General features: G+C 48.6%; 1 protein-coding gene across 8 annotated transcripts in view; it reads left to right on the forward strand.

The window, feature by feature from the left end:
* SHANK3 (SH3 and multiple ankyrin repeat domains 3) overlaps nucleotides 1-27,509 on the forward strand; it is a 375,879-nt gene that overhangs the window by 98,396 nt on the left and 249,974 nt on the right. For all 8 annotated transcript variants that reach the window (XM_087764022.1, XM_087764023.1, XM_087764025.1 and 5 more), the window contains exons 10-11: nucleotides 990-1,067; nucleotides 24,546-24,612. In XM_087764022.1, coding sequence (XP_087620148.1) covers nucleotides 990-1,067; nucleotides 24,546-24,612 — 145 coding nt within the window. The remainder of the gene's footprint in view (nucleotides 1-989; nucleotides 1,068-24,545; nucleotides 24,613-27,509) is intronic.

Raw genomic sequence — 27,509 nt, forward strand, 5'->3', positions numbered from 1 at the left:
GTGATTTTTCTTCTGGTTCCTATTCCTACTTCAGAGCAAGCCCCCGTTACTCATTGGGAGGGAGCAGTTTGCCTGGGTGGAGAGTGCTAATTTGGCCCAGGTGCTCACATTTAATTTGAGGCCGGCAGGTGGCCCAAGCAGGGCTTGTTGGGCACGTCCTGTGGCTTTCACCCTGCACTGGGGAAGGTATGCGGGCTGGGGTCCTGTCCTTCTTGCAAATGGCCCTAAATTCTTAGTACCAATCTCTGAATTTTGAAGAAGACTGTGTGGTCACTAACCTCAGTTCAGGAGAAACTGAGGGCGGTGGAAGGACCCTCTCTGATCTTACACACACCCGTTGCTCTCTTTCTGAGATGTGGAGGTCAGTAAGGATTTCTCCTGTAGGTTTTGTTCCTTCCTAGAGATTTTTGTACATTGTATTAAGTGGTTTTTAATTATAAAGGGAATTTTCAGTTTCTGAGGTGTCCATGCTTTAAAAATTGAACACTGTTGTGTTTCTCCATTGACAGTGGTACGTGGAGGCTGATTTGTGGCTTGTTAGGTGGTAGGTGCATTCTGCATATCAAGGACTCCTGTACCCAGGTGCCTGCCCGTTGGGATGGGTGGGTAGAGTGGCATTAAAGAGTACAGGGGCTCATAAACATGTTGAGTTAACATTATTTAGAAGTATAGAGCATTCAAAACCAATAAAAGGCTCTAGGAAATAGCAATACCTGGGAATGTGTGGTGGCCACTGTGCCTGTAGCTATGCTCTTGGGCTGATGCTTGGGCATGGCCATGGTGCCAGTGCCCCAGAGCCGCACACAGATGGGTGGACTTGGCCAGCTTGGGGTTGGGGATGACCAGTTCTTAGAGGTTGAGCATCTCTCCTTGCTCTTGCCAAAGGAGGCTTTCTGAGCGCAATGAAACCACGTGGTTTGCTTCTTCGTTGTCACCAGTCTGCACTGCTAATTGGTCTCTTCCCTTTTCCCCGTTGCTTGCTTTCACAGGAGAGCTGCGCTCGGGTTCTTCTCTTCCGCGGTGCGAGCAAAGAGATTCGCAACTACAACAGCCAGACAGCATTCCAGGTGAGGCAGCGAGCTCCGGGCCCCGTTCCTCCTGCAGAGCTCCTCGCGGCCCCTGACGAGGGCAGCCTCTGCAACGTGCCTTGGGCACACGTAGGGTAAAGCTTACGGGAACAAAACCATTGATTCAGGATGTCTGTTCTGACACCGGCTTAATTGCTGGAGCAGGAGGGAGGAAAGTGAACGTGTGGTACATGTGGGAAGGGCTGTGAAGGTGGTATCTTATGGTGGGAGACTGAAAGAGCTTGGCTTGTCCGGTCATGTGTAATGGAGGTGGAAAGGAGAAGCTATTGCTGTCCATAGGAATGTTGTAGTAAATGTTAGAGAAGGAGCAGAATCCTTAGAAAGAAATGAATGCACCTAAACTTGCTGTTGATAAACTTAAACTGGAAGTTAGAAGACCTCTAGCGACAAGAGGAGTGAAACTCTGGAATAGCTTTCTAGTAAATATGCTGGGTAACGCAGGTGGAAAAGGGAAACTTGGTCCTTTTGCAGTGTGACTCCTTCCATAAGTTTGCAAATTGTGGGATGTGACTGCCTGCAGGCTGTAGTCTGTGGTGTAGGAGGTCTCTTCCCATCCAAGGTCTGCTTTGCCCTTCTTTTTTAAAGTTTTTGAACCTGGAATAGCCATTCTGTCTGTGCTCTTATTGAAGCACAGTCATTTGCCTGAGGACCTTTCAGAAACATTGTGACTCAATGTCCAGCTAATACTAATCTTCAGGTGTCCCTTGAGAAGAGTTCTCTATCAGCATCTTACTCATATACCAGCTTGGGTGGCTGCAGATGAGCTCGCTAATTATTAGAAATGCTTTTTCTCGCTTCTTCAGTGTTGTTTATAGCAGCTTTAGGCCCCAGTCTCAAGTGTGACCACGATGATGTCATACAGTCCCTGCGAACATCATGCGTGGCCCCTGTGAGAAAGGAGTCTCATTACAGACACAGTCACTCTCGTTGCACTTGTGCAACTGCGGCCGCCGTTGGAGCGGCAGCACATCCTGGGGGAGGCGGGCAGGGAATTGCTGGGCAGATGCTCTGCACGTGCTGGACATCTGCCACACTGGGTCGTGCTGCACCAGCGTTGCCTCCCGTGCAGAAGAAGTGGGTATGTCTAGCAAGCCTCGTGTGTCCCGAGGGACTAACTTTACGGAAAGGCACCAAATGGCCGTGCAGTGTGTGTGCTGCGAGTGCACCGGGGAGGTGAAGCGCCCTCCGACCTGAGCCGACCGCTCACTGGCAGCCACGGTCAACTGGCTGTGGTGCTCCCTGAACCCCCTGCCGCAAGCTGCTGCAATGGTGCTCTGTTCTGCGTGAGGATATTTCATTTAAATTTTATGTATATTTTAATGCAAATTAAGCATACTGTCCTAAAAAGAGTACACAGAACTCGTGTGTATACCATGATTGTATATAGGAATCGGGCAGCCATGTGGAGATAATCAGTTATGAATCACTTGTGTGTACGGTGTGAGGAACTAGAAATGCTTATGTAGTCTCAGGAAATGAATACATAGCTTATAGTCTTGTTTAAAAGTAATTTCTTTATTAAGACTGAGACTGCGTTCCTTACAAGCTGTGCTACATGTTGGCTTGGATGCTGAGAGGAAAAAGGGCCCTGAAGGTCAAATTGAGCATCCTTATAGGTGCTCTGATATGTTGTCACGTGCAGGAACTTGAGATTTACGCCATGCAATTAATTTGCCTGTGAAGTGATGGTTGTCTGGTCGTAGCTGATGGAGCTCCGTAGCTGGGAGTACCATTTACGTGACGAAGCGTGGATACCTGTCTGCGGAGAAGGTGAGGCTTGTCCTCCCCTCCACGATGGCCTGGGGAGCACGAGGTGACGGGCTCTGGTGCGGCGCTCACGCACACGAGCGCGAGTGCCACCGCAGCTTTGCTCTGAGTGACTGGTGTGACCTTGCTAACCACAGCAAGTGCTGAAGGATGCCTGAGCTCAGGCCTTGGTGGGTAGCCCTGTTCTCCGTGAATCCACCTTAGCTCAGACCTTCCTCTCTCTGCTCCGTGTTATATCCCGCCTTGGGAGGTGGGTAGTGAAAGGGCTTGATGTGGCAAGGTCTGCTTTGCTCAGAGACTGCTGCTCTCCGGGGAGCTTTGCTCTGGGGATTGAGGATAGTCCCATCTGACTGCTCTCCGATTTAATGTAAAAATACTTATTTCCAGGGAAGGGCTTCTTGCAGGAAACTGCTGCCTCCTCTTTGAGATGAGCTGAACTTTTGGAATCAAGAGATGGAGAAAGGGCAATCTTTTTGCTTTGGGCATTTGTGGGACATGAGGTGGTGTAGCAGGTGGTGGAGGGAGGCAAATGGCTCCTGCTCTGATTTTGCTTGTGTCCTTCAGAGTCCTAGTGGGTCTTAACGAGGAAAAAACAGTGTTTGTCTTTTCCTTTTTGAAGTAGTGTGACTAATTTGAAGTTTCTGTTCCAGCGGATGAAAACTGTGCTTGGTAATCCAATCAGTTTGTTTATTGGCAGATCCAAACCAGAATTTGATATTAGTGTGATGTGCTCCCTTCAGTTCCTAGCTTTCAAAGAGAAACTCTCCAACTCCCTGCTTGGATTGCTTGCTCGAGACGTCAGCATGTCGTTAAGTCGCTGTCCAATGCAACGTCTGGCACTTTCTCCTGTGTCGTCTTTGCATGGCCATGGTAATGGGGTGCTAACTTTCTACGATGGAGTTTCAGCACAGCAGAGGAGAGCTGAGCCTGTACGAGGGAGCGTGCGCTACCCCGCAGTTCTGTGGCTGCTGGGAGCTCATGTAAATACCTCTGCTGCTGCATGGCTATTTAGTCAGTTTACTGCACATACCTCCTGTTAATTTGATTGCTACTGTTAATCAGATAGCTTGGTGTCAGTGGCCTGAGATGACTCGAGATAGCAGTGAGTAATTTAGAGGGTTTAGAAGTTGTAATCTGCTTGGTTGTCTTCCCTAAGGCAAATCAGCATGCTCACTGCCTGGGGTGGCACGCCACCTCTCGCCCTATTGCGTTCCCTGCTGCGAAGGGGCCTGGCTGCCGCTTGTGGGGTGCAGTGCACGGCCCGTGTGGCGGGGCAGGAGTGCGGGGAGCAGTCTCACCTCTTTGTGGCTGGTAGCAGGCTTCAGGGAGGAGTGCAAGAGCAGGGTGGGTTTAGTGTGAGAGTTTTCCCAGAGTTTCTTCCCAGCTTCTGGCAATCTGCATCTCTCTGTTTTCCTGGGCCGGGTTTGTACCTACATCTGTCTTCAATTGCTCTTAGCTGGCTTTTCATCCATAAATTGTCTAAGAGAGTCCCCTATGCAGATGCAGTCCTTCCCAAAGCTCCCCTGCCTCATCTAAATACATTCTTCTCACAGAAGGATGGAGACATCATTTTTCAGGTAGGTTATTGCATACTCAGAATGCACTGGATGAAAAGAAAGTTTCATTTTTTTTTTTTTTTTTTTTTTTCCCCCCTTCCTTCCAGCTGCTTTAGCAGTATCATTGATCAGGAACAAAGTGCTGCCAAAGCACTAGTTGTCTCTCAGACCTTCAGACCTCCTGTGTGCCTTGAGGTGCTCGCTGACTGGACTCGGGATGTTGGCCACTGGAGCATGCCGTGGGTCGGGAGCCTGCAACGGGAAGGTTGGGCACTCAGGCTGGGACTGTGAAAACCAGCAGTTGCTGTTGTTGATGTGGTGAACCCACCTTCTTATCTAAACAACAGAAAGGTACCCAGTACCCTGAAATCCTGTATTCATAAGTTGAAGTTCAGGATGGCAACATTAGGCAATGTTTTGTCTTTTAGAAGGGTGAAGACTTGTCTGTAAGTCTTGCTCTTCAAGAAGTGTTTTGGTTTTTGGTTTTTGGTTTTTGGTTTTTGGTTTTTGGTTTTTGGTTTTTGGTTTTTGGTTTTTTATATTGTGGTAAGGTTACCCACCCTCACTACTTCAGTCTTTTTCTTGCATGGGACTATTGATAGCTCAAAGTCCTCCAGGCCAGCCTGTCTACAGTTTCTTGTGGTTTTTTAAAAAGTATTAAGTGCTAGCTGCTGTTCAGCTGCAGTATTTTGGGTTTCTCTTTCCCTTTCCTTAATACCAGGTTGACAGATTGATTGTAAAGAGAAGACCTTTCAAATTCTGTGAATGACCATGTCCCTCTCTGAGCATGCAAATCATGAGATTTGACTTGGAAATGAAATCATGACCATAAGGTCAGGTCATCGCCTGCCTTGCACTGTGTTTTTCAGTGGCCTGTTAGAGATGCCAGCAGTTTCCTTCTAAGAAGCATCCAAGTTTTACCTTGTTCACAATGCTAAATTCCCAGTTTTCTTTCCCAAACCTCACATCTCTAACATGGAGTCTGAACTTTGTGTTCTCAATGTCAAGATGGATCTTTCTTGTCTGGAAAGTTTTGGAGGTTCCTTAATGCTGCCCCTGGAACATCTGTGGGTCAACCATGATGGCCATATGACAGACCTTGCTGTAATTGGCTGTAGTGAAGGCTCCAGCCCTAATCAGAGGAGTGCTTTCAGTGCCCAAGTGACTTCAGAATCACTTGTTGAATATCTCCACCCTTGCTATTTCTGGTGTGGACACCTGGAGCTTGGCCCCTGCCTTCCCTAGTACTGCTTACTGCGGCACCTCAGAGCTGAAGTGGTGTTGGTGGAGCAGCTTGCAGCTGGTGCGCGCAGGAAGGGCTTCAGGACCCCTCTGCAGCAAGGGTGCAGCTGCCTCAGCGTTATTCGCAGTGCGCAGGTACGTGCAGGCTGGGTGAGAAGCTGCAGTTTCTCAAGCAGCCTCATCCATGTGCTGGCTTGTTGTGCACCTGCCTTTCCCAGAGCCTGCTGAGGCACTGGCTTCTTCCTGCGGTGGAAGAGGATCTGAAATGATGATGGGCATGCTGTACCTTTGGTGTTCAGTCTTGGAAGGAGAGGGGCGATGGTGAGGAGCTTGAGCTCCTGTGGTAGTTCAAAGGGAAACGAATGCGGTATTGGGGTGTTTGTAGTTCACATCTGTGTTTACGTGGGTGTACAGTCACTGGTAAGTCATCTTTCTTTCTGCTTGTGTTCTTCCAATCCTTCTTTCCCAGCAGCGATGGAAGGTACTTTACCCCACCTTTGACATGCCTTTTCTGGATGGAGGTTTCTCATCTGTGTTTTCCAAAAACCGCATTGCTTGGCCAAAGTCAAAGGTGGCTTTTCCCTTGTCTCCTCAGCAACGTTTCTGATGTCCAGACGGTGCTGATCCATCTAAGGCCCCAGTGCCTGAGTGCTGCTTATAGTACCAAAATCATCCCATATAAGAAAAATTATCTGTAAAATGCGGCTTAGTTGTGTAGTGTAACCATACCTGTAAAACACAGCTTGGTTGTATGGTGTAACCATTTGCCTCTATTTGATTTCCACTCTGCTTTGGACCATTGACTTACCCAGGTACACACTGGAAAATTATGATAAATGTGTGAGCATGTTATAAATGTAGCTTTTACAGCCAATAAAGACGGCTATGAGGACCTATCAAAATGTGAACTCAGCACTGGAAGTTTTAATTATCAAGAGATAATAATTCAGTGTTATTTATTTGGAAAAAAAACCCAAACAACAAACTCATAGTTTTCTTTCATATCAATCTAAAGGTTTGCTTATGTATGTGAGCAGGTGACTCTGGTACCAAGCTGAAACTAAGCGTAGATCGTGATTTCTTTCCTGTCGAACTTGTATGCCAAAGGAGCTATGGGATCGCTTGTGTTAGCTCATCCCAAACATGTCTGATGTAGGTTTTAGAAGTGCAGACAAGTTTCTTAATGATCAGTAAATGTCAATTTTGTACAAATGTCTTTGTCCTCATGATACTTGTGGTTGAACTTTTCCTTTTATACATATACAGGATTATCATATGCAGACTATAAAAATAGTATGCAAGTAGTTGGTTCAAATTTCTTCTAATTTCACTGAAATTTAACAGTCAGAACTGCTACTTTCTGTCAAAAAGTTGTCTGTCCGTTCGATTGCTGCATTTTTGTGTGGTGTGGGTTGTTGTCCGTGTCCCCCCTGTGTCGTTGCCCCCACCCGGGGCTAAATTATTCTAAACCAGTTTGGGTTGGTTTTTTTGGTTTTTTTTTTTGGTAGGTAATCATGCTATAAGTAAACAAAGTTTCTTGTTATGATTAGTACAGGCTTTGTTGATGTAGAGCTGTTCTGGCTGTGGTGCACTCAGTCACTTGCGCTAGCCTCTGTAACTGGCAAGCCTGACCTTGGCCGTGAAACTCAAGCACATGACAGAGGTTTTAGTCAGCCTTTGACTTGACTATGAGCACTTCAGACAAACGTTTGGCTTGGCGTAAGGAAATAATTGCCTGAATCGGGGATACATGTAGGGAGATCGCCTCCCTGCAGAGCCGAGGTGGTGTTTGGGGTTGGTGATGGTCAGACAGGGCAGAGGATGTGCTGGCAGGCGGAGATGCCCACGGTGCCACTGGGCAGCAGCACAGGGATGGGCAGCAGCATCTCGCATGGGGAGCTGAGGTCCCCCTCTGGGCATGGGTGCAATTCATCCCTCGAATGCGTTGCAGAGCAGGATGTGTGTCTCGGTATCACAGCTTGATTCCTTTCCTGTCTCACGGGGAGTAAGGTAGCTATGATAGTTTCACATGCACAATGAACAGCACCATAAAACTGCAGAATCGGAGAGGTGGGGAGGGGCCGCCGAGGTGTCCAGTGCCAGCCCTGTGGGGAGCAGTGCCCGTCAGCACGGGCTGCTCAGGGCTGTGGCCGGACAAGTGCTGAGCATGTCCAAGGCCAGAGACCCCATGGCCTCTTGGGACCCCAAGTCGGTGTCCGACCTCCCTCCAGTGAAGGGCTTTTCCTGCCACGGAAAGAGGACGTCCCTGGCCACAGCTTCTGCCTCTCAGCCCGTCATGGCACCTCTGAGAGGAGTCTGGCTCTGTCTTCTCTCCCCACCCCACCAGGCAGTTGCAGGCCGCAGTAGGGTCTCCCCTTCACCTTCACCTTCTCCTCTCCGGGCTGAGCAAACCCCGTGCTCAGCCCCTCCCCTGACCTCCCGCGCTCCAGCCCTGACTGTCCCAAGGCCCCCGTGGGACCCACCACACTACTGCAATGTCCGTCCTGCGCTGGTGAGCCCAGCCTGGCCCCAGTACCCCGACAGGTCTCACTAGCGCTGAGTGGAGGGCAGCAATCCCTGCCCTCGGACCATCACCACCCAGGAGATGCTCGGCCTCCATTGCCCAAGGGCGCTGCCGACGCCGGGTCTGAGGGCCCCCAGGATCCCCCAGGCCTTTCTGGGGAAGCTGGTCGCCTCATCTTGTCTTGCCACATGGGACTGCTGCAGCCCACGGGCAGGACCTGGCGCTTGTCCCAGCCGAGCCCCACCAACCCCCGTCAGCCCATTTCTCCAGCCTGGGGAGGTCATGCTGACGAGCAGCCCTGCCCTCCTGCCTGTCACCTGCTCCCAAGGCTGGTGACAGGGATCTCCTTCACCATCGTCCTGGTGGTCAATGAAGGTACCAAAAGGGACTGGCTCCATATCCATCCCTGAAGAATGGGCTCGTAACCAGCCACCAGCTGGGTTCGTACAGCCCATCGCCACCCTTTGAGCCTGGTGGTCCAGCCACCTTGTCGTCCACCTGCCCAAGCCATCCCTGTCCTGTCTTGCAATAAGGATGCTACGGGAGACCACACCAAACACCTCCCCAAGACCAGGGCAGACAACCTTTGCTGCGCTCCCCTCATTCAGAGCCAGCTGCCCCACTGGAGAAGGCAGTAAGAAGCTAGGACTGAGAAGGAACCTGAAAGCTGCTTTTTTGGGCTCTTCTGCCCACATTCCAGGATCAGCTCTGTCTGAAATTTTTTTTGGCAAACTGGCATTTGCCAAAGCTGCTCGCGAGCCCCCCTGTGCTGGGTGCTGGCTGCAGCCTCCCCAGGCGGTCTGCTCCTGCGCTTACAGCTGCCTGCAGTCTCGGAAAGCGTTTTCTGACATCTAACCTGAATCCTTCTTACTGAATTTTAAGCCCATTACTTTTCCATGGTTATTGAGAACAGGTTATTTTTGTCCTCACTGCAGCTGCCTTCTTTCTGTTTTTACAGTCAGATCACCCCTTCCCCACCCAGTCTTCTGTTCTCCAGGCTGAATATCCCGGAGCGCACAGGCCTTCCTGCAGAGACCTTGAAAGCATTATCCAGTCATTACCATTGGTTTACTCTGGATTCTCCCCCTATCTTTTATTTAACTCTGCTCCTAAAGGTAGCCTTCCTCAGCTGAAACCCAACCTCTTCTGCAGTGAGTGGAGGGGTTACATCACGTGTGTTAGAGGTGAGGCTGCTAATTGTAAATCCTGGTATGCTTTCCCCTTTCTGCCACAGTGTGACTTTGTTGACTCATTTGCAGCTTGTGATCCTGCAATCCTCAGATCTTCTTCAGCAGGGCTGCTGCCTGCTGTCTCCTAGCTTGCATTTGTGCCTGGTGTTGCAGACTCGCTGAGCCATCTGGACTGGGGAGACGGGGGGGGACGTGTCTCCTCCAGCCCTCCTGCGCAGACGGGCCAGCCCCGCGCCTGCTGAGGGTGCTCAGGGCCTTTCGCGGCCAGGCCTGGAAAGCCCCCGTGCCTGGAGCACTCCCACCCTGGGCCTTGTTCCCATGCTCAGCTGTTCGCCTGGGGAAGAGCCTTTTCATTATGCCCAAAATTTCCCCCATTGCACCTTGTGCCCATTGACTCTTGTTCTTTATACACCTCGGAGAAGAGGCTGGCTTCATCTTCTGTAATCCCTGCACATAAACTGTCATTACATTTGTCTCTATTAACTAAGTCTTCCCCCCCCCCCCGCCGCCTATTTCTTGAGTTTCCAACAATCACTTCAATTCTAATCCTCTAAGGACTTTGCATCTCCTTCTAGCTTGGTCTCATCCAGGAATTTAATAAGCATATTCTGCACTCCATCATCCAGGTTGCTAATGAAAAAATTGAATACTGCTGAACCTGGGGTAGGGTCCTGTGAAATCCATTTAGCATACATTTTTAGTCTGGCAGTTAGTCACGAATTAGTTTTCTGATTAGTTTTTCATCACTTGGCAGGAGTTTCAGCTAGATTTAATTTCTGTTGTTTCTGAGAATATCACATAAGGCTGTCAAAATTTTTGCAAAGACGGCTATATGATCTTCAGTTTCTTTGCTCTTCACAAAGCCTGGCCTGCTACCCTCTCCTGGAACTGACTTAGATCCCTTAAATTTGGTTTGCTCTTTACAAATTGCTGTTGTCGGTCATCTCTGTTTACAAACTATCTGCTTTGCCCAGCGTTTTTCTGGACAATAAAATTAAGTTGCCTGGTCCATAGTGCAATGTTCCTCTCCCCGCGCTGCGTGTTTAAAGCTGGTTGTAACTTCCCTTTTTTCCCAGGTATCTGACGACCGTCACGGATGATCAGAGTTTACCACTAACGCCCGAGATTGCCCCTAGCAGGGTTTTGGCAGTGTGACTCAGCTCGTGGTCTGCAGATCTCTGGCGTTTTGTCGAAAAGTAAGGGCAATTCATAAATTGCTTGCGGAACCAGGCACAAAGACAGATAATGCCCCAAATACCGTCTGTCAGTTTTATGAGGCCCAACTGATCTGCTGATTTGGTGATATTTGCTGCATGATCGCAGCCAATTGTGGAGTAAAAAGCTCAAGCAAAAAGACAGCAAACCCTCCGGCGTTCACGGTGCTAAAGCTTTCCTGCCCCACCAACGCGCCGGTGCGCTCGGTCGGCTCTTGCTGAGAGCGCGTTGTAACGCCTTCCTGCGGCCCCGCTGTTCCTTGCACACCTTGCTGCTTGCATCCCATTTTGTACCTTGACCTTGCCCAACCTCTGTTGCATCTGTCACACGTATAATTGGGCCTTGTAACGCTTTGAATGGTCCTCCTTAAATCCTGAAAGATTTACACTTTGATGTTATCTTAACATACCATTTGTATCAGCTTTTTGGTACAATACAAACAGGTTGTTAGATGTATTTTCTTCAAAGATTTGTATCTTGTTGCTTTAAAATAGACATCGTGATCTGAACTCTGCAATTTGCAGTCATGTTGCCCGGGCAACAGAATATTCTCAAATGGAGTGATTTTGTTAAAGAATATCTTCAGTTAACTGTGATTTTTCTAATTTAAATTAAATTTTAGCTGACACTGTTTGGATTTCTAACTTATTAATGACATCATATCTTGTGATGTCAGAAATTAATAAATTTAATTCTACTTATGTAGATTATAAGTGTTCAGTGTTAAGAATACTTGGAAGGAAATGATTAAGCTGGTCGATATTTTACAGTTTAGTTAGCTTAGCTGCAAACTCTTGCTAGCTAGCTGCCATTGTTCATCAACTTGTGTAAAACACAGAAACAACATCTGCTGTTTGACGCGTTTTAAAGACTTAGTCCGAACTAATGCCAAAAATTTTACCTGATGTGAGAATGTCTATACCATTATTTTTATTAATAAGCGCCGTATTTTTCTTGTTGTCACTACAGTGGTAACCTTGTCCTCCTCCATCTGTTCTCTCTTGTCAAACGTTTGGATTGTAAGGGTTGTGGGTTTTCGTAAGTGTGCGCAGAGCCTACTGATTTTGCTTTCTAGCTCTACTGTAGTAGAAATTAAAATAATTTATAGAGGTGTGGAGTTCCTGTTGGCACTTGGAGTGGTTATCCAACCTGTCATGTATTAAAAATGCAGCACATCTTCCTCAAACTTACTGCATTTGCTATCTGAGTGGGAAAACTTCTTTTTTAGCGTTTAAAAGTATGTTTGTTAACTTTTAACGTTACAATTGTTTAAAGTTTGGGACCTCTGAGAAATCTATTACCTGTGCTTAGGCTCTTTGTCCTTAATGATTGGGTAACATAGTAACCCAGCTTCTTCTAGCCTTTCTTATACTCCAGATTAATTAAAAGCTTGCTCATAATCCAGATTTTAAAAGCGTAGTTTGTAGCAAAAATAAACTACTGGTGATCGCCATGCCTGTTCGCTCCTTTTAGACTGATGAGGTTTTCCACAGGTGAGACTGGCACCTCTGGGTTTGGCTGTGGAGCTGAGCTGGGCTCAGCACCTTTTGGGGTGCTCGGTGACTGTTCCCACCACCTTGCTTGCTTCTCCAGATACAGAAGAGGCATCGCCTCTGCAGTGCTCAGCTTTTCTGATGTGCCAAATATATAACAAGCCTTGCTTGTGTATGGGTGACTTCTCTCATTTTTTAATCGTCATGTCCCTTTAAGCCTATTGGGAATTATAGGTAAAGCAACCTCCTCCTCTTCCTCCTGAAAAGAAAAAATCATTAACCCTCTGGAATGCAAACTTGGTCTTGATTCAGGGCTGGAAATACCAACGGGGGGTGCAGGCAAGCCTGTCCCCCCGTCCCGGGGCTGGGACGCACGGCTGTGTGGGCTCAGCGGGGCTGCCGGGTGCGTGCCCCTTGCACGCACGCCGTGGTGTTTGCCACCTCTCTTTGTGAGCTGTTTAATTACCCTCACTGCTAGAGGTCATCTTTTACTTCAGTGTTACTCTGCCTAATTTAATCATCCCGTTACTAGCTCTTGTGTGTTGCAGTAATTGGAAAGCCTTGCAGTTGGACTTCTTGCCCGTACCTTAGCACCTACGCGCAGTGATCACCTCATCTCTGTTGAGAAGTAGGATAGTTTGTCCCCTAACATTCACGTTTTAAAGGCTTTTACAGCTGCTGGACCACTTCTGTGTCCATTGTGTGACTCTTCCTCTGTTCCTACGTTCTTCTTGACCTTCGCTCTAGGAGTGACCCGGTGCGTTAGCACAGGTCCCGCTACTGTGGCATACGGCTCATCACCGCATTCACGCATATTTCTACTTGATGCTTTCAATTAGTCTTTGTGGCTACAGTTATTATTCTGAAAGTTTATGCTGAAGTTTTTCCTTGCTTTCTGAGACTGTTTCACCTCCTGCAGCAGTGATCGCAGCCTGGCTGCCTCGGGCTCGGATTCTGCTGCAGCGGCGACGTGTCTGTTACCCCACCACACCTTGTGCACCTTCAGTTCTACCCTCAGCGTCGATACCTTAGGCTAGGTGGTCACGGCTTGCACACGATTGGTTTGGATCAAGAACCTGAGCAATACCATTGAGTAATGTCCTGCTTGACGATATCTCTATGTTAACAAATTTTGAGCAAGATAAATTATATGTAACGAATTGTACATACGCCCCCCACGCCCCACTGGACGCAATATAGATATACTGTCAGGGAGAAAGGTAAATGTGTCATATTGTACATTTCTGGGCACAAATGTCTTGAATGGAGGTAAGATACCACTTTTTCTACCTACCCTGAGTAGGCAATCAGCCCTGGAAACGTTTGTCAAACCCTGCATTCAGTCAAAGTAGATTTTTCTCAGTGTTCCTCTGTGCTGAGAAAGTCAGAAATTTGTTCTTAGGTTTTAATCAATTTTTTTTTTTTGGCGGAGTAAGCATATTTCTTTGTCCTTCCAACAGTGGGATAATTGATCACCAACCTTTTTGTAATACTCTTTTAAGATTTAAGGTGAGCAAACCCACTTCTGTCAGTCTTTACTCAGTGGTCAAGATTTCCAAGTATCTTTTCCAACTTACTGCTTTCCATTTGTTTACCTCATTCTTAAAGACCTTTGTCCCAAAACTGGACATATCAGTCCAGATGGATCATCGCCATCTTGTTAATACCTCCTAGAATTAAATTTGCCTTTGTGTAACGTCACCATTTTCTTGACTTGTGTTTAGTTTGGGGTTACCGCTGTTACCACACATTTTCTGCTTTACGATGCCCAGCCAGTTATTCTCCACCTTGTATTTATGCACTTGATTTCTCCAGTCCAAGTGTAACAGTTTGCACTAGACCTTACTGGATTTCATCTTTCCGATTTCAGACATCGCTGCTTCTGTCAGCCAGAGTCATAAACTTGTCAATCAAACTTCATGTATTGTGCTTTTTTCTTTTAACAAGATTTACTTTCCCCAAACTAGGAAATTATCAGTAAAACAAGAATAAAACCTAATTAGCATTGTATCGGGTTTGTGTGGCAAGGTTTTGGTAGCAGGGAGGGCTATAGGGGTGGCTTCTGTGAGAAGCTGCTAAAGCTTCTCCTATGTCCAATAGAGCCAATGCCAGCTGGCTCCAAGACGGACCCGCCGCTGGCTGAGGCCGAGCCCATCAGCAAGGCTGGTAGCACCTCTGTGGTAATATATTTAAGAAGGGGAAAAAGTTGCTGGGTGACAGCAGCCAGAGAGAGGAGTGAGAAAACGTGAGAGGCACAACCCTGCAGACACCAAGGTCAGTGAAGGAGGAGGGCAGGAGGCGCTCCAGGCACCGGAGCGGAGATTCCCCTGCAGCCCCTGGGGAAGGCCATGGTGAGGCAGGCTGTGCCCCTGCAGCCCATGGAGGTCGGCGGTGGAGCAGAGATCCACCCGCAGTCTGTGGAGGACCCCACGCCAGAGCAGGGGATGCCCGAAGGAGGCTGTGACCCCATGGGAAGCCCATGCTGGAGCAGGCTCCTGGCAGGACCTGTGGACCCATGGAGAGGGGAGCCCACACTGGAGCAGGTTTGCTGGCAGGACTGGTGACCCCGCGGGGGACCCACGCTGGAGCAGGCTGCTCCTGAAGGACTGCACCCCGTGGAAGGGACCCACGCTGGGGCAGTTCATGAAGCAGCTTGTGGGAAGGACTCACACTGGAGAAGTTTGTGGAGGACTGTCTGCCGTGGGAGGGACGCCGCGCTGGAGCAGGGAGGAGTGAGAGGAGTCCTCCCCGGCAGAGGAAGGAGCGGCAGAGACAGCGTGCGATGAACTGACCGCAACTCCCATTCCCCGTCCCCCTGCGCCGCTCAGCAGGAGAAGGCAGAGAAAATTGGGAGTAAAGTTGAGCCTGGGAAGAAGGGAGGGGTGGGGGGGAAGGTGTTCTAAGATTCAGTTTTTATTTCTCGTTAACCTACTCTGATTTGATTGGTAATAAGTTAAACTCATTTCCCCAAGTTGAGTCTGTTTTGCCCGTGATGGTAACTGGTGAGTGATCTGCCTGTCCTTATCTCGACCCACGAGCCTTTCGTTGTATTTTCCCTCCCCTGTCCAGCTGAGGAGGGGAGCGACGGAGCGGCTTTGGTGGGCACCTGCCTTCCAGCCGGGGTCCGTCACCCACAAGAGCCTATGGCGTCAGAACTGGTGTCAGGTACGCAGGTGGAGGTAACTCAGAAAAGCATTCTAAATGCTAAATATGCATCAGTATTCTTAATGGACCATACGTGGCCTCTGTGAAGACTTTACAAAACAAACTCGATATTGTGAGTATGGGTAGTGCTTCTTATGCTATATTACTTATAAAATATTGTGATACTTTTGAAAATGTTTCGAACAGCAAGAAAGCTAATCAGATGAGAAAAAGGTGCAGTAATGAATGAAAAAAATAGAAATATAAGCCCAGATGTGGGCAAACAAAGGAATTGTGAAGCAAAGAGAAGACAAGAAGACATATATGAAGACAAGTTCTGGCTTCTTGATAGAAAAAGAACCAGGAAAGAAATTAGAGGGAAACAGGAAGGGAAGAAAAAGGGGGATTCAGTTTTAACAAAGTGAAAATGGCTTTTTTTTTTTTTTTTTTTTTTTTTACAAATGAAATGAGAGCGCATGCTTTTTTCCTAGCAGTGTTTCCACTCTGTAATCTAGAATTTAGCCCTTTCTTGGATAGAATAAAACTTTTTTTTGTTTTAAGAAATAGTTTGGTGTGCTCAGGCGAAGCTGGGACACGCAGAGAAGTCCCTTCAGCGTGAGCGGCTGCCATCACGCGAGCCACGGTGCCAGAAGGACGAGCCTGGAGAGGCTGACCGTGCCGCTGAGCTGCCTCCGGAGGAGGGGCTGACCGCAACGTGCAGCCGGTGGTGGAGAAACGCTCATTTTTGTCTCCTGTCCCTGGGACTGATGCCAGGCAGCTCAGCCCTTGGTTTGTGAGGTCAATGCTTTTGATAATTTTAAGTGTTTAAAAGCATTGATGGTCCTCCTCTTCCCTGGAATTTGTCTAATTTTCCAAGACCCAATATTTTAATGGGTATGGAAAGTTCCTCTGCTCATTTTTTCAAGACTTTCTGTAACTTACCAGGACTTGCCTGTTTGAATATTACTTATGTTTAGCAAATGCTGTCTGCCATCTTCCTTTGTTATAGCTGGCAGATTTTCGCTCCATGTGCCCCATCGTTTGGGAAGGATGCGTTCCCCCATTCCTACTAAGCACCTGCCTTCTTGCCTACAGTTGTATCATCTGTGTCCGTGATGGACCAAGGACAGACCTGTGTCTCCTCTTCTTTGTGACAGATTTAAAACGTCTTCTCCTGGTAGATTACTGGTTCGTTTAGCTTCTCTTATCAATCATAATATAGTTGAACTGTGGGCTTCCCATTGCTGGAGTAAAAGATTGCAGGCTATGAGAAGGCTATCTGGCCACGAATGATTTTCTGTCATCGTGTAACGGGCTGCAAGTTGTTCCTTCTGAGAGGCCGAGTGTGGGCACGCTCACAGAGTGAGTGCGTGTGCCGAATGGGATGCATCCCAGCCTTGCCGCCCGGCACGGGACGCGCATCGCCTCTCCCACGTGCCGCCTCTGTGGGCATCGGGAGGTACCTGCCTGTGCGCTGCTCCCGGCACGGGGCAGTCTGCTTACCAAGGAGCAGCTTTCATTTCCCTGATGAATGTGTGTGTGTATGTATATATATTTTTTGTTTGTTTGTTTTTTAATGTACCTACTCTCTCAAGGCTTTCTTCTTATCCTCATTTTATTTTATTTGTTTTCTCTCTCTTTTTATTTGAAGTTTGTCTTATAAAAATTGATCAGGTTTCTGGCCTCCTGGCTCCCTCCCACTCCCCCTCCAGTCTTCAGTGTGAGACTGATCTAATTCTGAGTCAGATGCCATCTCAGCTTCGATTATCCAGATGCTGCTGCTGACTCGAAATCTTCCCTGACCCGCAGCAGTCACACTCCAGTTACAAATGTTACACAAAAGTCTCTGCTTTGCACAGGAGGCCCTGCGTTTCCCCATCCTTCAGGCTGAGTCTGGTAGCTCTGTCAGACCCACCTCTAATTCTGATGGTAAGGACTGTTCTGGACACAGACATACATGCTCTCCAGTCCCTTGAAAGCATCCTTCAGTGCTGGCTGGACCAGAGACCAGACTGACCAACTCTTCCCCGAGAAGACCAGCCTGTCCTCTCTGTCCTGTTCTGCCTGCTCTAGATAGCACCATCCATCATGACTCCATCTGAACAAGGCAGACAAGAAATATCCTCACTGATACGTCTCCCCTCTCTCCTGTGTCTGAGGTACTCTTTTCCCAGGCACTGACCACCCATGGACCTTGCATTCAGCTCCCTGTGACAAGTAACCATGACCTGATTTTTTTTTAAGGCATGCTTTGTGGCACCGGGAGGTTTCTGTGTGGATGCCATCATGGCTCTGGCCAAATCTGTCACTCTTCCCTTGTAGAATCTTTTTCTGAACTTTCAGGAGATGCCACCAACCCACCTTTGGTCTCTGCAGGAAACTGAAGCTCGTTTCCAGAGCCTTTCTGCAGCACAACAAGTTTATGGAAATTGCGACCTCCAGGACATGGCACTTGTCAGCCTGCATGGCTGCCCAGCACACCCCTGCCATGGCCTGCAAGTGTCACAGCAGGGTGTAGGGGAGGCGACGCTCCCGTGCCAAGGCTGCTGGTGGTGCTCGTACCAGTACTTCTTGGATAACACACCACTGTACTCCTTAGAGGCTGTACTGATGGTTATCAGCCCTGCTGGAAACGTCAGTCCCGAGAGAGGTGAGATTCACTCCTCATTTCTCCTCCAGTTCGAAGGCTTCCTGAGCATAATGGCTCCGAGGTGCCTTCCTAAGGTTTGTTCCTGCTTCCCAGAAGCATTCAGAGTTCACAACACCCTCTCCCCTTGATGGAGGAGATCACAGCATCGTCTGCCTCTCTTTAGGATAGTTTTGTGATGCATCTCATTAGGAGAATCATCTTGTTTTTCCAGTAGCTCCATCTGCCTCATCTGAAAAGACTGAGAAAGTTCTCTGTCTCACTTAGCCGAGAGCTGAATGGTTGCAGCTTGGGACATTTTTTGTTTCTCATATACGTTTACGTGTACCCGTTGTCTGATGCAGACCATTTGCAGGTTGTCCTTGTAGGCTTAGTGGCAGAGTGTTAGTCTAGCTGCCTGGCAAAAGTGCCCCTTCTAAATCAAGGGCTCGGGGTGTGGTCCATAGGAAAAAAGACATTCTCATTTGCTGTATAGACCATGGACTGCAAGTTGGGTGCTTGCAGGACGTATTGTATCTACTGTGCACGCCTTGCAGGCACAAAGGGCATTTGAGATGCATTTGTCCCAGATGAGCCGCGTAGCTCACGCGCAGGAGGTCTGTCTTGCTTCCAGAAAGTGTTGTGTCTACAGCGTAGTCATACAGTGCCTGACCCCAGCGACACCTCCTGAAAGCATCAGACTAGCTGCATCTGTGCAATGTAATGGCAGCACACGTTGCTGTGAACGGCTCTAGAGTTTCTGCTCATATGGCAGCCCAGATGGAGCTGCCATATGTGAGCAGTAGGATTGACCTAGTAGGACTGCCAGATTTCTGGAAATCTAGAACAAATATAGAACATGCTTGAAGTCTGCTTGGCCAAGTAAAGGTAGACAACTTTGAAAAAAAGTCCAGACATACAGCAGTGCTACCTGGTTGAATAAAGTGTGATGATTAAAAAGAATCATTCTGCTGTCTGTTATCTGGGATAACGAAGAGGTAGAAAACTATCAACAGTGGAAAGCCTCAATAATTGGAGAAGTCTTGGGTAAGGTGATACAAAAATAGTGGACAACAGAGTCTGGCATGTTTACAGATGCTTCTCAGGGTCTGAGGAGAGCTGAGTAGCTTGAATGTGTTATGACACTGATTTGGCTGCCTGCACCCCACCTAATAAGCCCTTTTACACTTCTCTTCCACAGAAGGTCTGCTCCCTTCTTGCCCAGCAGCACTGCTGATGATTGCTTCCTTCTCGCCCCATCATCTCCTAGAGCTGCTGCTGCATCTCACCTGCCTCCCTCATGGCTCTGCTCCTGCCTTTGCTCCCCACAGCCATCACTGCTCCTGTGCCTTTTGCACGCGTAGGATGATAGCAGTGATGTTCTGGACTTCTCTAATTGTTGCAGTCTGCAACTGAGAAATACCTCTGAGAGTATGGCGTGCTTTAATACGGAGCATTTGATTCAGAAAGAGTCTTTCACTTCTCAAGCTAGAGGTTCCAGTGGGTGGGTGTATGTACTTTTTCAGGTATGAAAATACCAGCGTTTTCAGAGCCACTCTGGCATCTACTCAGTGTTCTTCTGCCCTTCATCCAGGCAACTCCCTTTTTGAAGATATCATCAAAAATGTAAACTCCTGCCACTGAAGTTGATCTCTTTGCCTCCCTCTCTCCCTTTTTCCTCCCACTTCATGGAGATCCTTGTCAGCTTTTCTGTCAACTGGATGCTTCCCTCAACTCAGATGCATGTGGCTAGGAGTCTGTGACTCATGGCTAGTTGGTATGTTTTGCTACTCTTCTGTCTCCAATTCCCCAATCTCCTTCCCTTCGAGACCTTTACAAGGTGGTGTCTACAGTGGTGGCAGCCTGTCTGTGAGCTTTGCATGCCATAGGACCCGTCCCTTCCTCATCACAGGGGAACGGTGCTTTACCATGGATATTTTTAGGGATTGAAGAGCAGGTAATGGTGGAAACCCACCTTGGACCTAGCAGTGTCCATACTTGTGAGCACAAGTTCAAGGTGATTCTACCTGCTGTTGTACTATCATCGCACCAGGAAAGCGACTCCATTTTTTTTAGTCTTCAGGGTAGCTATTCTTCACATTTCCCATGTAAAATTCCGTGTTGCAGGTTGGCCAGCACTCTTGTCCCTGGAGATACTCCTACCTGAGCCCTCCACAGGACCACTGAGATCCTGGCCATGGCGGCAGGATCGTCAAAAGAGATTTCATATCCCTCTGTGCTGTGGATTTTCCTTCCTCAGAAAAACTGCAGGACTGGGAACCAGAGCTCCCGTCGGACTGTTTGAGCGAGCACGCTGGCCGGGACTTGCGTGGCGCCTGTCGAGCACAGGCAGCTGCAGGGTTTGTTACCCTTGCCAGAGAGCGCTGCCCGCCCGGGGCGGGAGCAAGCCGCGGTCTCTCCTGGAGGTGGTTTCCCTGCCTTGGGCCTCCGCAGATCCACGTCTGCGGCGTGTGGAGGGGACAGGCTGGCGATAGCAGGCGCAGAGGGGCCGCAGGGCTTGCTCTGCTCTGCAGGGCTCCTTTCCCGTCTGCTGGGAGCCCGGAGGTGCCTCCTCTGTGCTCCTGCTCTCACTGGATCAGTTTTTCATGTAATGTAAGCCGTCCTCTTCCTTGTCCGAGCACCCTACCGCTTTGAGAGCTGAAAACCGTGATGTCTTCCCATAGCAAAATACATCCATCCGAGATCCATCTTCCTTCTCCATCATACGTCACAACTTATTGCAAGGAGATAACAGCTCCTTTAATATGAATATACAGTGGCAATTCAGAACAAGAAAAATTAAATATTATTATAAAAGTAGGCCCAGGATGAAAACTCAGTTAAGGGCCATGGTTTAAAGTTGTTTAACCAGTCTCTGTGCATCTTCGATGTACGTTTGGTGGCAAACCAGTGATTGCACACCTCTCTGAGCAACCGGTGCAAGGTGGAGCGAGGAGGCAGCAGCCCTGGCCAGCTGTGCCAATGGCCTTCACAACGTGGAGATGAGTTCCTTCGGTTTCTCTTCCGTAGAGACTGGACACCCCCGTGTGGTTTGAGGGCTGGGTTCGTGGATAGCTGGTGCGATACTGCTTCCACTGACGCGGTGTGCAGCAGCAGTTTGCAGATGGCTCCTCTGTGCTATTGCGCCTTGGCACGCTGTTGCTGCGTTCATGGTGAATCCTCATCGGTTCATGGTGAATCCTCATCGGTTGTTACCCGAGCTCTGTGCCGGCCTGTGTCACCAAGAGGGCAGGAGGGGCTGGGGGACCTTCTCATGGTTTCATGCAGTGTAGTGGGCCTTTTTTTTTGGGGGGGGTGGTGTTGGTGTTTGCACAGTACTGTCATCTGTAGAACCTGGGTTAGACCTCAAAGCTATGACTCTTACCAGGAATATTTAAATGATCTTTGTGTTTTCTGCTGTTAACTTTTAAGACCTGATAAGCACACTGACATGACGTGCTGCACAACCTGTTCAGATGTCCCTCCTTCTTCTTTCTTTTAGAAATTACTGAGTTTGCCTAAAAAGATAAAAATAGGCAAATTGCTGTTAGATTAAAAAGCATTGTCACTTTGATATCATGCTATGGAATGACTCAAGGTGCTACAGCATTTCAGAAAATAACCCTGTGCCAGAGCCATGGTACGGTTGTATGTCTAGTGCAGCCTGAACGCGGATTTTCATTGTTCAGCCTGTGGTGTGCGGAAGGACAGAGCCTACATGCATTGGGGCAAGACATGATGATAAATGCCCTTTGCCCAATGTCTGCTATCTCTGGGACATCGCCAGGATAAGTAGCTTGGCTGTGATGTTAAGATGGCATTCCTATGTGGGACATCTGGCTTATTGCTTGAAATTAGATCGTTCATCTTCTGTGAGGAAGTCAGACTATTTTTTCTGATAGTCACCAATTCCTCCCACTTTTGCGTACAAGCACTGAAATTGCTAGCTGTGAAATATTTTTTTAAAAAAATCTGTTTTCTGGAGTTTCTGTCCTTGAGACTTTCTTTTCTTGTCTACCTGTCCTCAAAAAGCTATTGCTTTTAACTTAGAGGAGTTCACTGGTATGGTCTATCATGCAGTCTCTTAAACGGTTTCATCAGCACGATTGCATGCAGCAAAGTGGTGCTGGGGCAGGATCGAGCGGGCGGGCGCGGGAACGCTGTCAGTGGTTTCATAGCTGGGGAAGCCGGTGTGGCGGGAAGCACCAGCTGAGGTGGCAGTGCAAGACGTGAAATCCTTTCATCTCCTTTGCTTTTTCCAAGTTGGACTGAAAAACGTAACCAGCAGGGCTCTTCTCCCTGCCTAGGGATTTATGCAAGATTATATTCTTACCAGACTTCTTATCCAGCGTGTTTCTTCTCACCTTTCCTGGAAGTCATAATGCTTCCAAGGCAGGGAGAGAGGGAGCTTCTGTTGCCTGCAGCATCAGCTGTCCCGGCGCCGAGACCTCCGGCAGGGTGGTGGGCGCAGCGGTGGGAGACCCGCGCCTCCTGCAGCCAGACCGGGAGGGACGCCTGGGGTACGTGCAGTGGCAGAAGCTGCTCCTGGTGCAGCGCGTACGTTCACCATATGTTTTAGGAATTATTCCCGAGACATGCATCTAACGAGACTCATAATTTGTACTTTGAATTTGGATTTTTCACAGAGACAGTGGACCGTACGTTAATTGTTTGTTTGAGGAACTTCGAAGTTCAAATGCTTTTTCTAAAGTCTCCTTTCCAGTCTTCCGTCAGTTTGGTTATTTTTGCTTTCAAATTTCCGCAAATTCAGGTCATTTGCCTTGCTGTACAAAAGCTTTCTTTGCCTGCTCAAAGACTGTGACCTTTGGGAGAGCAGACCTTATAAATTTATATATATATATATATATATATATATAAGGAGAGACAGAAAAATCACAATCTGAAGCAAGCTTGGGGAAAAACAGAGATTCTTACTTGATTTTCTCTCCTACGGTGGCCTAATTTCCCGAACGCAGAAGGAAGGTTTCGTTTCTTCCAGCCATCGCTGATCGCTCGCTGCTCTGGCTGAGGAGGAGGAGCACGAATTCTGGGCCTCAGAAAACTAAAAAAATTCACATAAACATTGTTGAGCTGAGGATAGTAAGACTATTTCTGCTGATAAAGGATCATAGTAGAGAGGTGTGCATGCTGTACTGAGTCACCAAGTTAAATATATCCCTTCGTCACAAGTTAGTGGTAAAATGCAAATGAACCTCGTATTTCTAAAAGCTGTTCTTGTAGGAGGGCAGGGAAACGTTTAACAGCTGGAGCTGCCAGTATTGCTCTTGACTTTGTCAGTGTCTGGGAGGGTTTGGTTTCTACTGCCTGCCTGATCAAATATGTTCGTCTCAAATACCAACCCTAACTTAAAAAGACAAGAGGGCGCGGGGGGATGATGGTCCCAGCACGGACAGGCAAAACCAGCGGCTGTGTCTCAGCCTGTTCTCACGCACGTTTTCACGCTCTGAGCAGCAGCACTTTGTTTTCACCCAGAATCAACTTGATCTGGCTGCTTCTTGTTCCCAAGTCAGCTGTAGGTGCTGCTGAGTGAGGGCACCGTCTTAAGAGGCTCCGCAGTGACTGGGGGGACTGGGTGTGCTGGGAGGGGGGGAAGGGCAGAGGTGGCCATGGTTCACAGGGGCATCGAACACAGGACTCGAGCAGTTCAGTCCAGAGTGGTTCTTCCAGTTTATTTTCCTGAGGACCAGTGATGGAGTTCGTGTACTCCTACCCATCTCCCTGCGGTTCTTTCACATGTTAACAGAATACTTTTGGACCTTGTTCTGAAAATATTGGATTGTTCTGCCTTACTAGCTGTGATGCGGTGCTGTTCTGTTTGTTTTCCCAAATATGTAAGAAATCAGCAACGAGCTCCAGTGACGTCACTAGTCTGTTGGCTGAAGTCTTGCTTCAGGAGAGTAGTACTTCAGTCTCTCTCCTGGTACGCGTGTTAACCTCCCTTTGTACAGACTGCTGTTCTGCAGTTCCCCAGGACGTGAGCACCTGCAGAAGCAGTTGCTGGAGTAAGGCAGACCAGCTTTGTCTGTGTGTTTTGCTGGCAGACCCACGTTCAGCTTCCCTGCTTTCCTTGTTCCTTTGAATTCTCTACGATTCTTTCTGTGGAGAGAAACCACGGGATGGGTGGTGGGCAAAGCGATATTTAATGTTGGTCTAAAATGCAGCGGCCTTACTGGGGCAAGCTGCTGCTGCAGCTTTCTGAGTGGAAGCAGTTCCTCGGCCAGCGCAGCCTGGGGCAAGCACAGGTTAGTCCTGTGGACCGTTCAGGTGAGGCGTGCGGGGAGCTCGGTTGCTGGTAAGTCGCCTTTCGTCAGCTAACTAGGATTCACTGCAAAGCTTCAGGCTGGAGAACATCTTGTCAGTACCTGCAAGACCTAAAATGAATTCCTAGCTGGTGTTAGGCATATCACCACCAGACTCTGAGGAGAGGGGAACAGTTATCTCCGAGCTCTTCACCACCCTCTCGCTGCACAAGCCATCGACATACGCTCTCCCTGCGGTACTGAGAGCGTATTGTCACCTTGGGGTTACTGACTGGGTGAGCTGAGGCAGAACGATTGTTGGCTCTGCGTCCCCCACGGAAAGCAGCTGTTACTGGTCCATATGGCGTAATCCGTGCAAGCCAGCACAGGATCGGTGCTGTTCAGAGCCACTCAACTGTCTTCCCTCCCTCTCTTTTCAGGTGGCCATCATTGCAGGAAATTTTGAATTGGCTGAAATCATCAAAACCCACAAAGAGTCCGATGTTGGTGAGTTTGATCTTTCTTCTACCCCCTTTTCTCCCTTCTTAGTCTTGCTGTAGAGCCCGGGGCTGTGTTAGTGTGGGTGTGTTAACGGGGGGTTTCCTGGTGCTGCGTGCCGTGGTCGGTGGGAGCTGCAGCTTGCAGCCAGTTTTGGGTCTTGGGAGTGGCAGGACAGAGCTGCTTTCCTCCTGGGGCCATCAGTATCCAGTGTGTTTTTTCAGTCCGGCGTTTGCTTGTGACTGCTGAGATTGCCAAGCTAAAGAATTAGCCAAGCCATTAGTCTGGAGTATCTCTGAAAAGCTCTTCTGTAAAACCCCTTACCTTTTTCTCTCTCTTTGCATCCTTGAGGCTATTTCATACTAGATACCCTCTCCTGCTAAGGCTTAATAGCCACTGGGCTTGGTGCAAGGAGGAGACCACCTCTGTCTTAGCAGTGATAATGGTGGTTATGGAGCTGCCCCGCACTGAAGCTCCTGTAAGTAAAAGAAGTGAAGTAGCAGCCGTTCTGGTTGTACTTGCTTCTTTATGGAGGAATATTTTGGGATTTTTCTAGTCAGCCTTTTTCCTTGTGGCATCTCTTCTGTCCTTCTGTGGGGTAGATATTATCATGCGATATATTATATGCCACGCAAAACTGAGTTTTAGGTCAGATATAAAATCAACACTTATTGAGTTTTCTTGAATTATTCTGGGAAGTTTATTGGTCCAAAGCTCTCTAGAGCAATGGAGGAACCAGCGTGAAGAGTTAATTCTCAGCACGTGTGCCTCCACAGAAGGTACAGAGCCATCGGGTCAGCAGCTGAAAACAGACTTGTGGAGTTTGAAACAGGCAGCAAGTACTGGGCTTGGTTCTTGGAAGCGGCTGTGAATCTAGAAACCTGGGCCCCAAGACATCCTTTATCACGTCTTTTCTCAGCTAGCTGTCGCTGATGGTTACAAACAGCTGCTGAGAATTCGTAGGAAGAGTCAGAAGGGACGTGGGGAAAAGCCTGAAAATTGCTTACGGCTGTGCCAGTGAACAGTGCCCACAGGAAAGCCACCCTATTAATTCAAGAGGAAAGTGACTGCTGTGAGAGGGGGTTTGGACTAGATGACCTCCAAAGGTGTCTTCCAGCCTAAATTCTTCTATGATTGAATCTGAATCTGTGGCTGACTGGCTCAATTATTTTTATTGAAAAAGTGTAAGGAAAACGGGCATGAAAACATGTCAGGTAGAATGAATTGTTCATGTTTCAGATATGGCTCTTTGTGCGAAATAGGTCAGGTAACAGTTGCAAACTAATCACACGCAAACCAGCAGGTCCAGATGGTATCCACCTGGGGTCAAGGGAACTGCCAGATGAACTTCCCAAGCAAGGAGAAATTGGTTTTTGAAGTTCATTAAGAACGGAGGAGTGTCTGACCGGAGGAGAGCAGACTGGCATTACTTGGGATGAGGAAGGGCTAGTGCTTGGTCTGGCCTTCTCTCTGATAGTTCTGTCAGAACGGTTGAAGAAATACTGAAACCGAGAATCCGGTAGGAAAGGGCAGCGTAAGGCAGCATGGTAAGTGACAGCTCTTGGAGAAATCTTCTTCTCGAGTTCCTAATATTAGGCTGCACTTGTCTGGCTGTGAGACAAGAGTTGGTGGCCCCGCCATCAGAAATATTCGGAGAGGACCTGCTGTGTTCAGGCCGTGGGAGGGAGGACGGTTAGCAGTAGCTTTCGCTCCGTTCTGCAGGACAGCTCTTAGCATGTAGCTGTACTCCAGGCTCTCTGGATCCGGAGCGCTCTTCTGAGGTGGAGCTGGCTGTCCCCACTTGCTGTGCTTTGTCTCACAATGTGGAGCAAGCCCGGAGGGTGTGAACTGAATTTCTTTCAGGTGAAAATAAGCCAGAAACTGTGTTCCAGAAAAAAAAACTGATGTGCTCAATCTGCTGACAGGCATTCAGGTGTAGCCAGGGTCAGCACAGTTTGAAGTAGGATGCCCAGTGTGGACGCTGGGTGGTCAGTGACGGCTGTTTACAGCCCGCTGCGCTGCAGGACTTCTCGTGCAGGCTTTGCTGTGGTTCCCTGTGAGCAGGTCTCTCCCTCCAGTCGGTGCAGAGACAGAGAGCTGCTTAGTTCATCACGGCCACCAGCACTGGGGTCGAAGAAGGTCAGAGTGGAAGGCTGCAAATCTGGGGAGAGAGAACATGTTCTTACAAGTAGAAAATGTTTGCAGGGACTGTGGAATTGGGCTGTTCCATCATTTCTATTTTTTTCCTTATTCTCATGTTTTATGGATCTGCAGACAGAGAATGCCATGAATGGCAACTGCTGCGCTCTATTTTCTTTGTTGGACCTGAGAGGTTGGATCCCGAGGCTTTGCCAGTGCCACCACAGGCCTCTGTGGCATATCCTGGCGCTTGCTGGTCAGTGCAGCCTCTGCTGCTGCCCGTATGGGAATGGTTTCTGTGGAGCGGCGAGGGCAGCCCTAACCCTCTTCCTAAGCAGCGGGAGGGTCTCCTAGGGTATGGCTGCAGAGCCTTGTCTCCAACTGCTCCAGGCAGCTTTGGAGATGTTCTCAGTTGAGTGCATTTACTGGTAATGCCGTGGGGAAATACCTAGGCCACCTATTCTAGCAACCTTGAGTTGGTTTGCAGGGGCTGTAAAAGGAGAGCTTGCTCCAAGGTGGTCCTGAGCCGTGTGTCTAGTTCCCAGCACGGCCCCTGGAGATGGCAGTGGAAAAAGGCTGTGTGTTGAGCGGGAAAACCAGGAACTGGTCAACGGGAAACAATGCAAACGGGATGGTGTCTGAACCGCGGGGCCTCTCTGGAGCGCTGCTGCCAGCCTCCTGGAATGTCCATTTGCTTGTCCCGTTGGTGTTCAAGTCTTAAATCCACATCAACATTTATCAGTCAAATGTGTAATGCCACTCAATAA

Source organism: Nipponia nippon, unplaced genomic scaffold (genome assembly GCF_047370975.1).
Source record: "Nipponia nippon isolate SJK-2023a ecotype South Korea unplaced genomic scaffold, ASM4737097v1 scaffold_3, whole genome shotgun sequence".
NCBI classification, from domain to species: Eukaryota; Metazoa; Chordata; class Aves; order Pelecaniformes; family Threskiornithidae; genus Nipponia; species Nipponia nippon.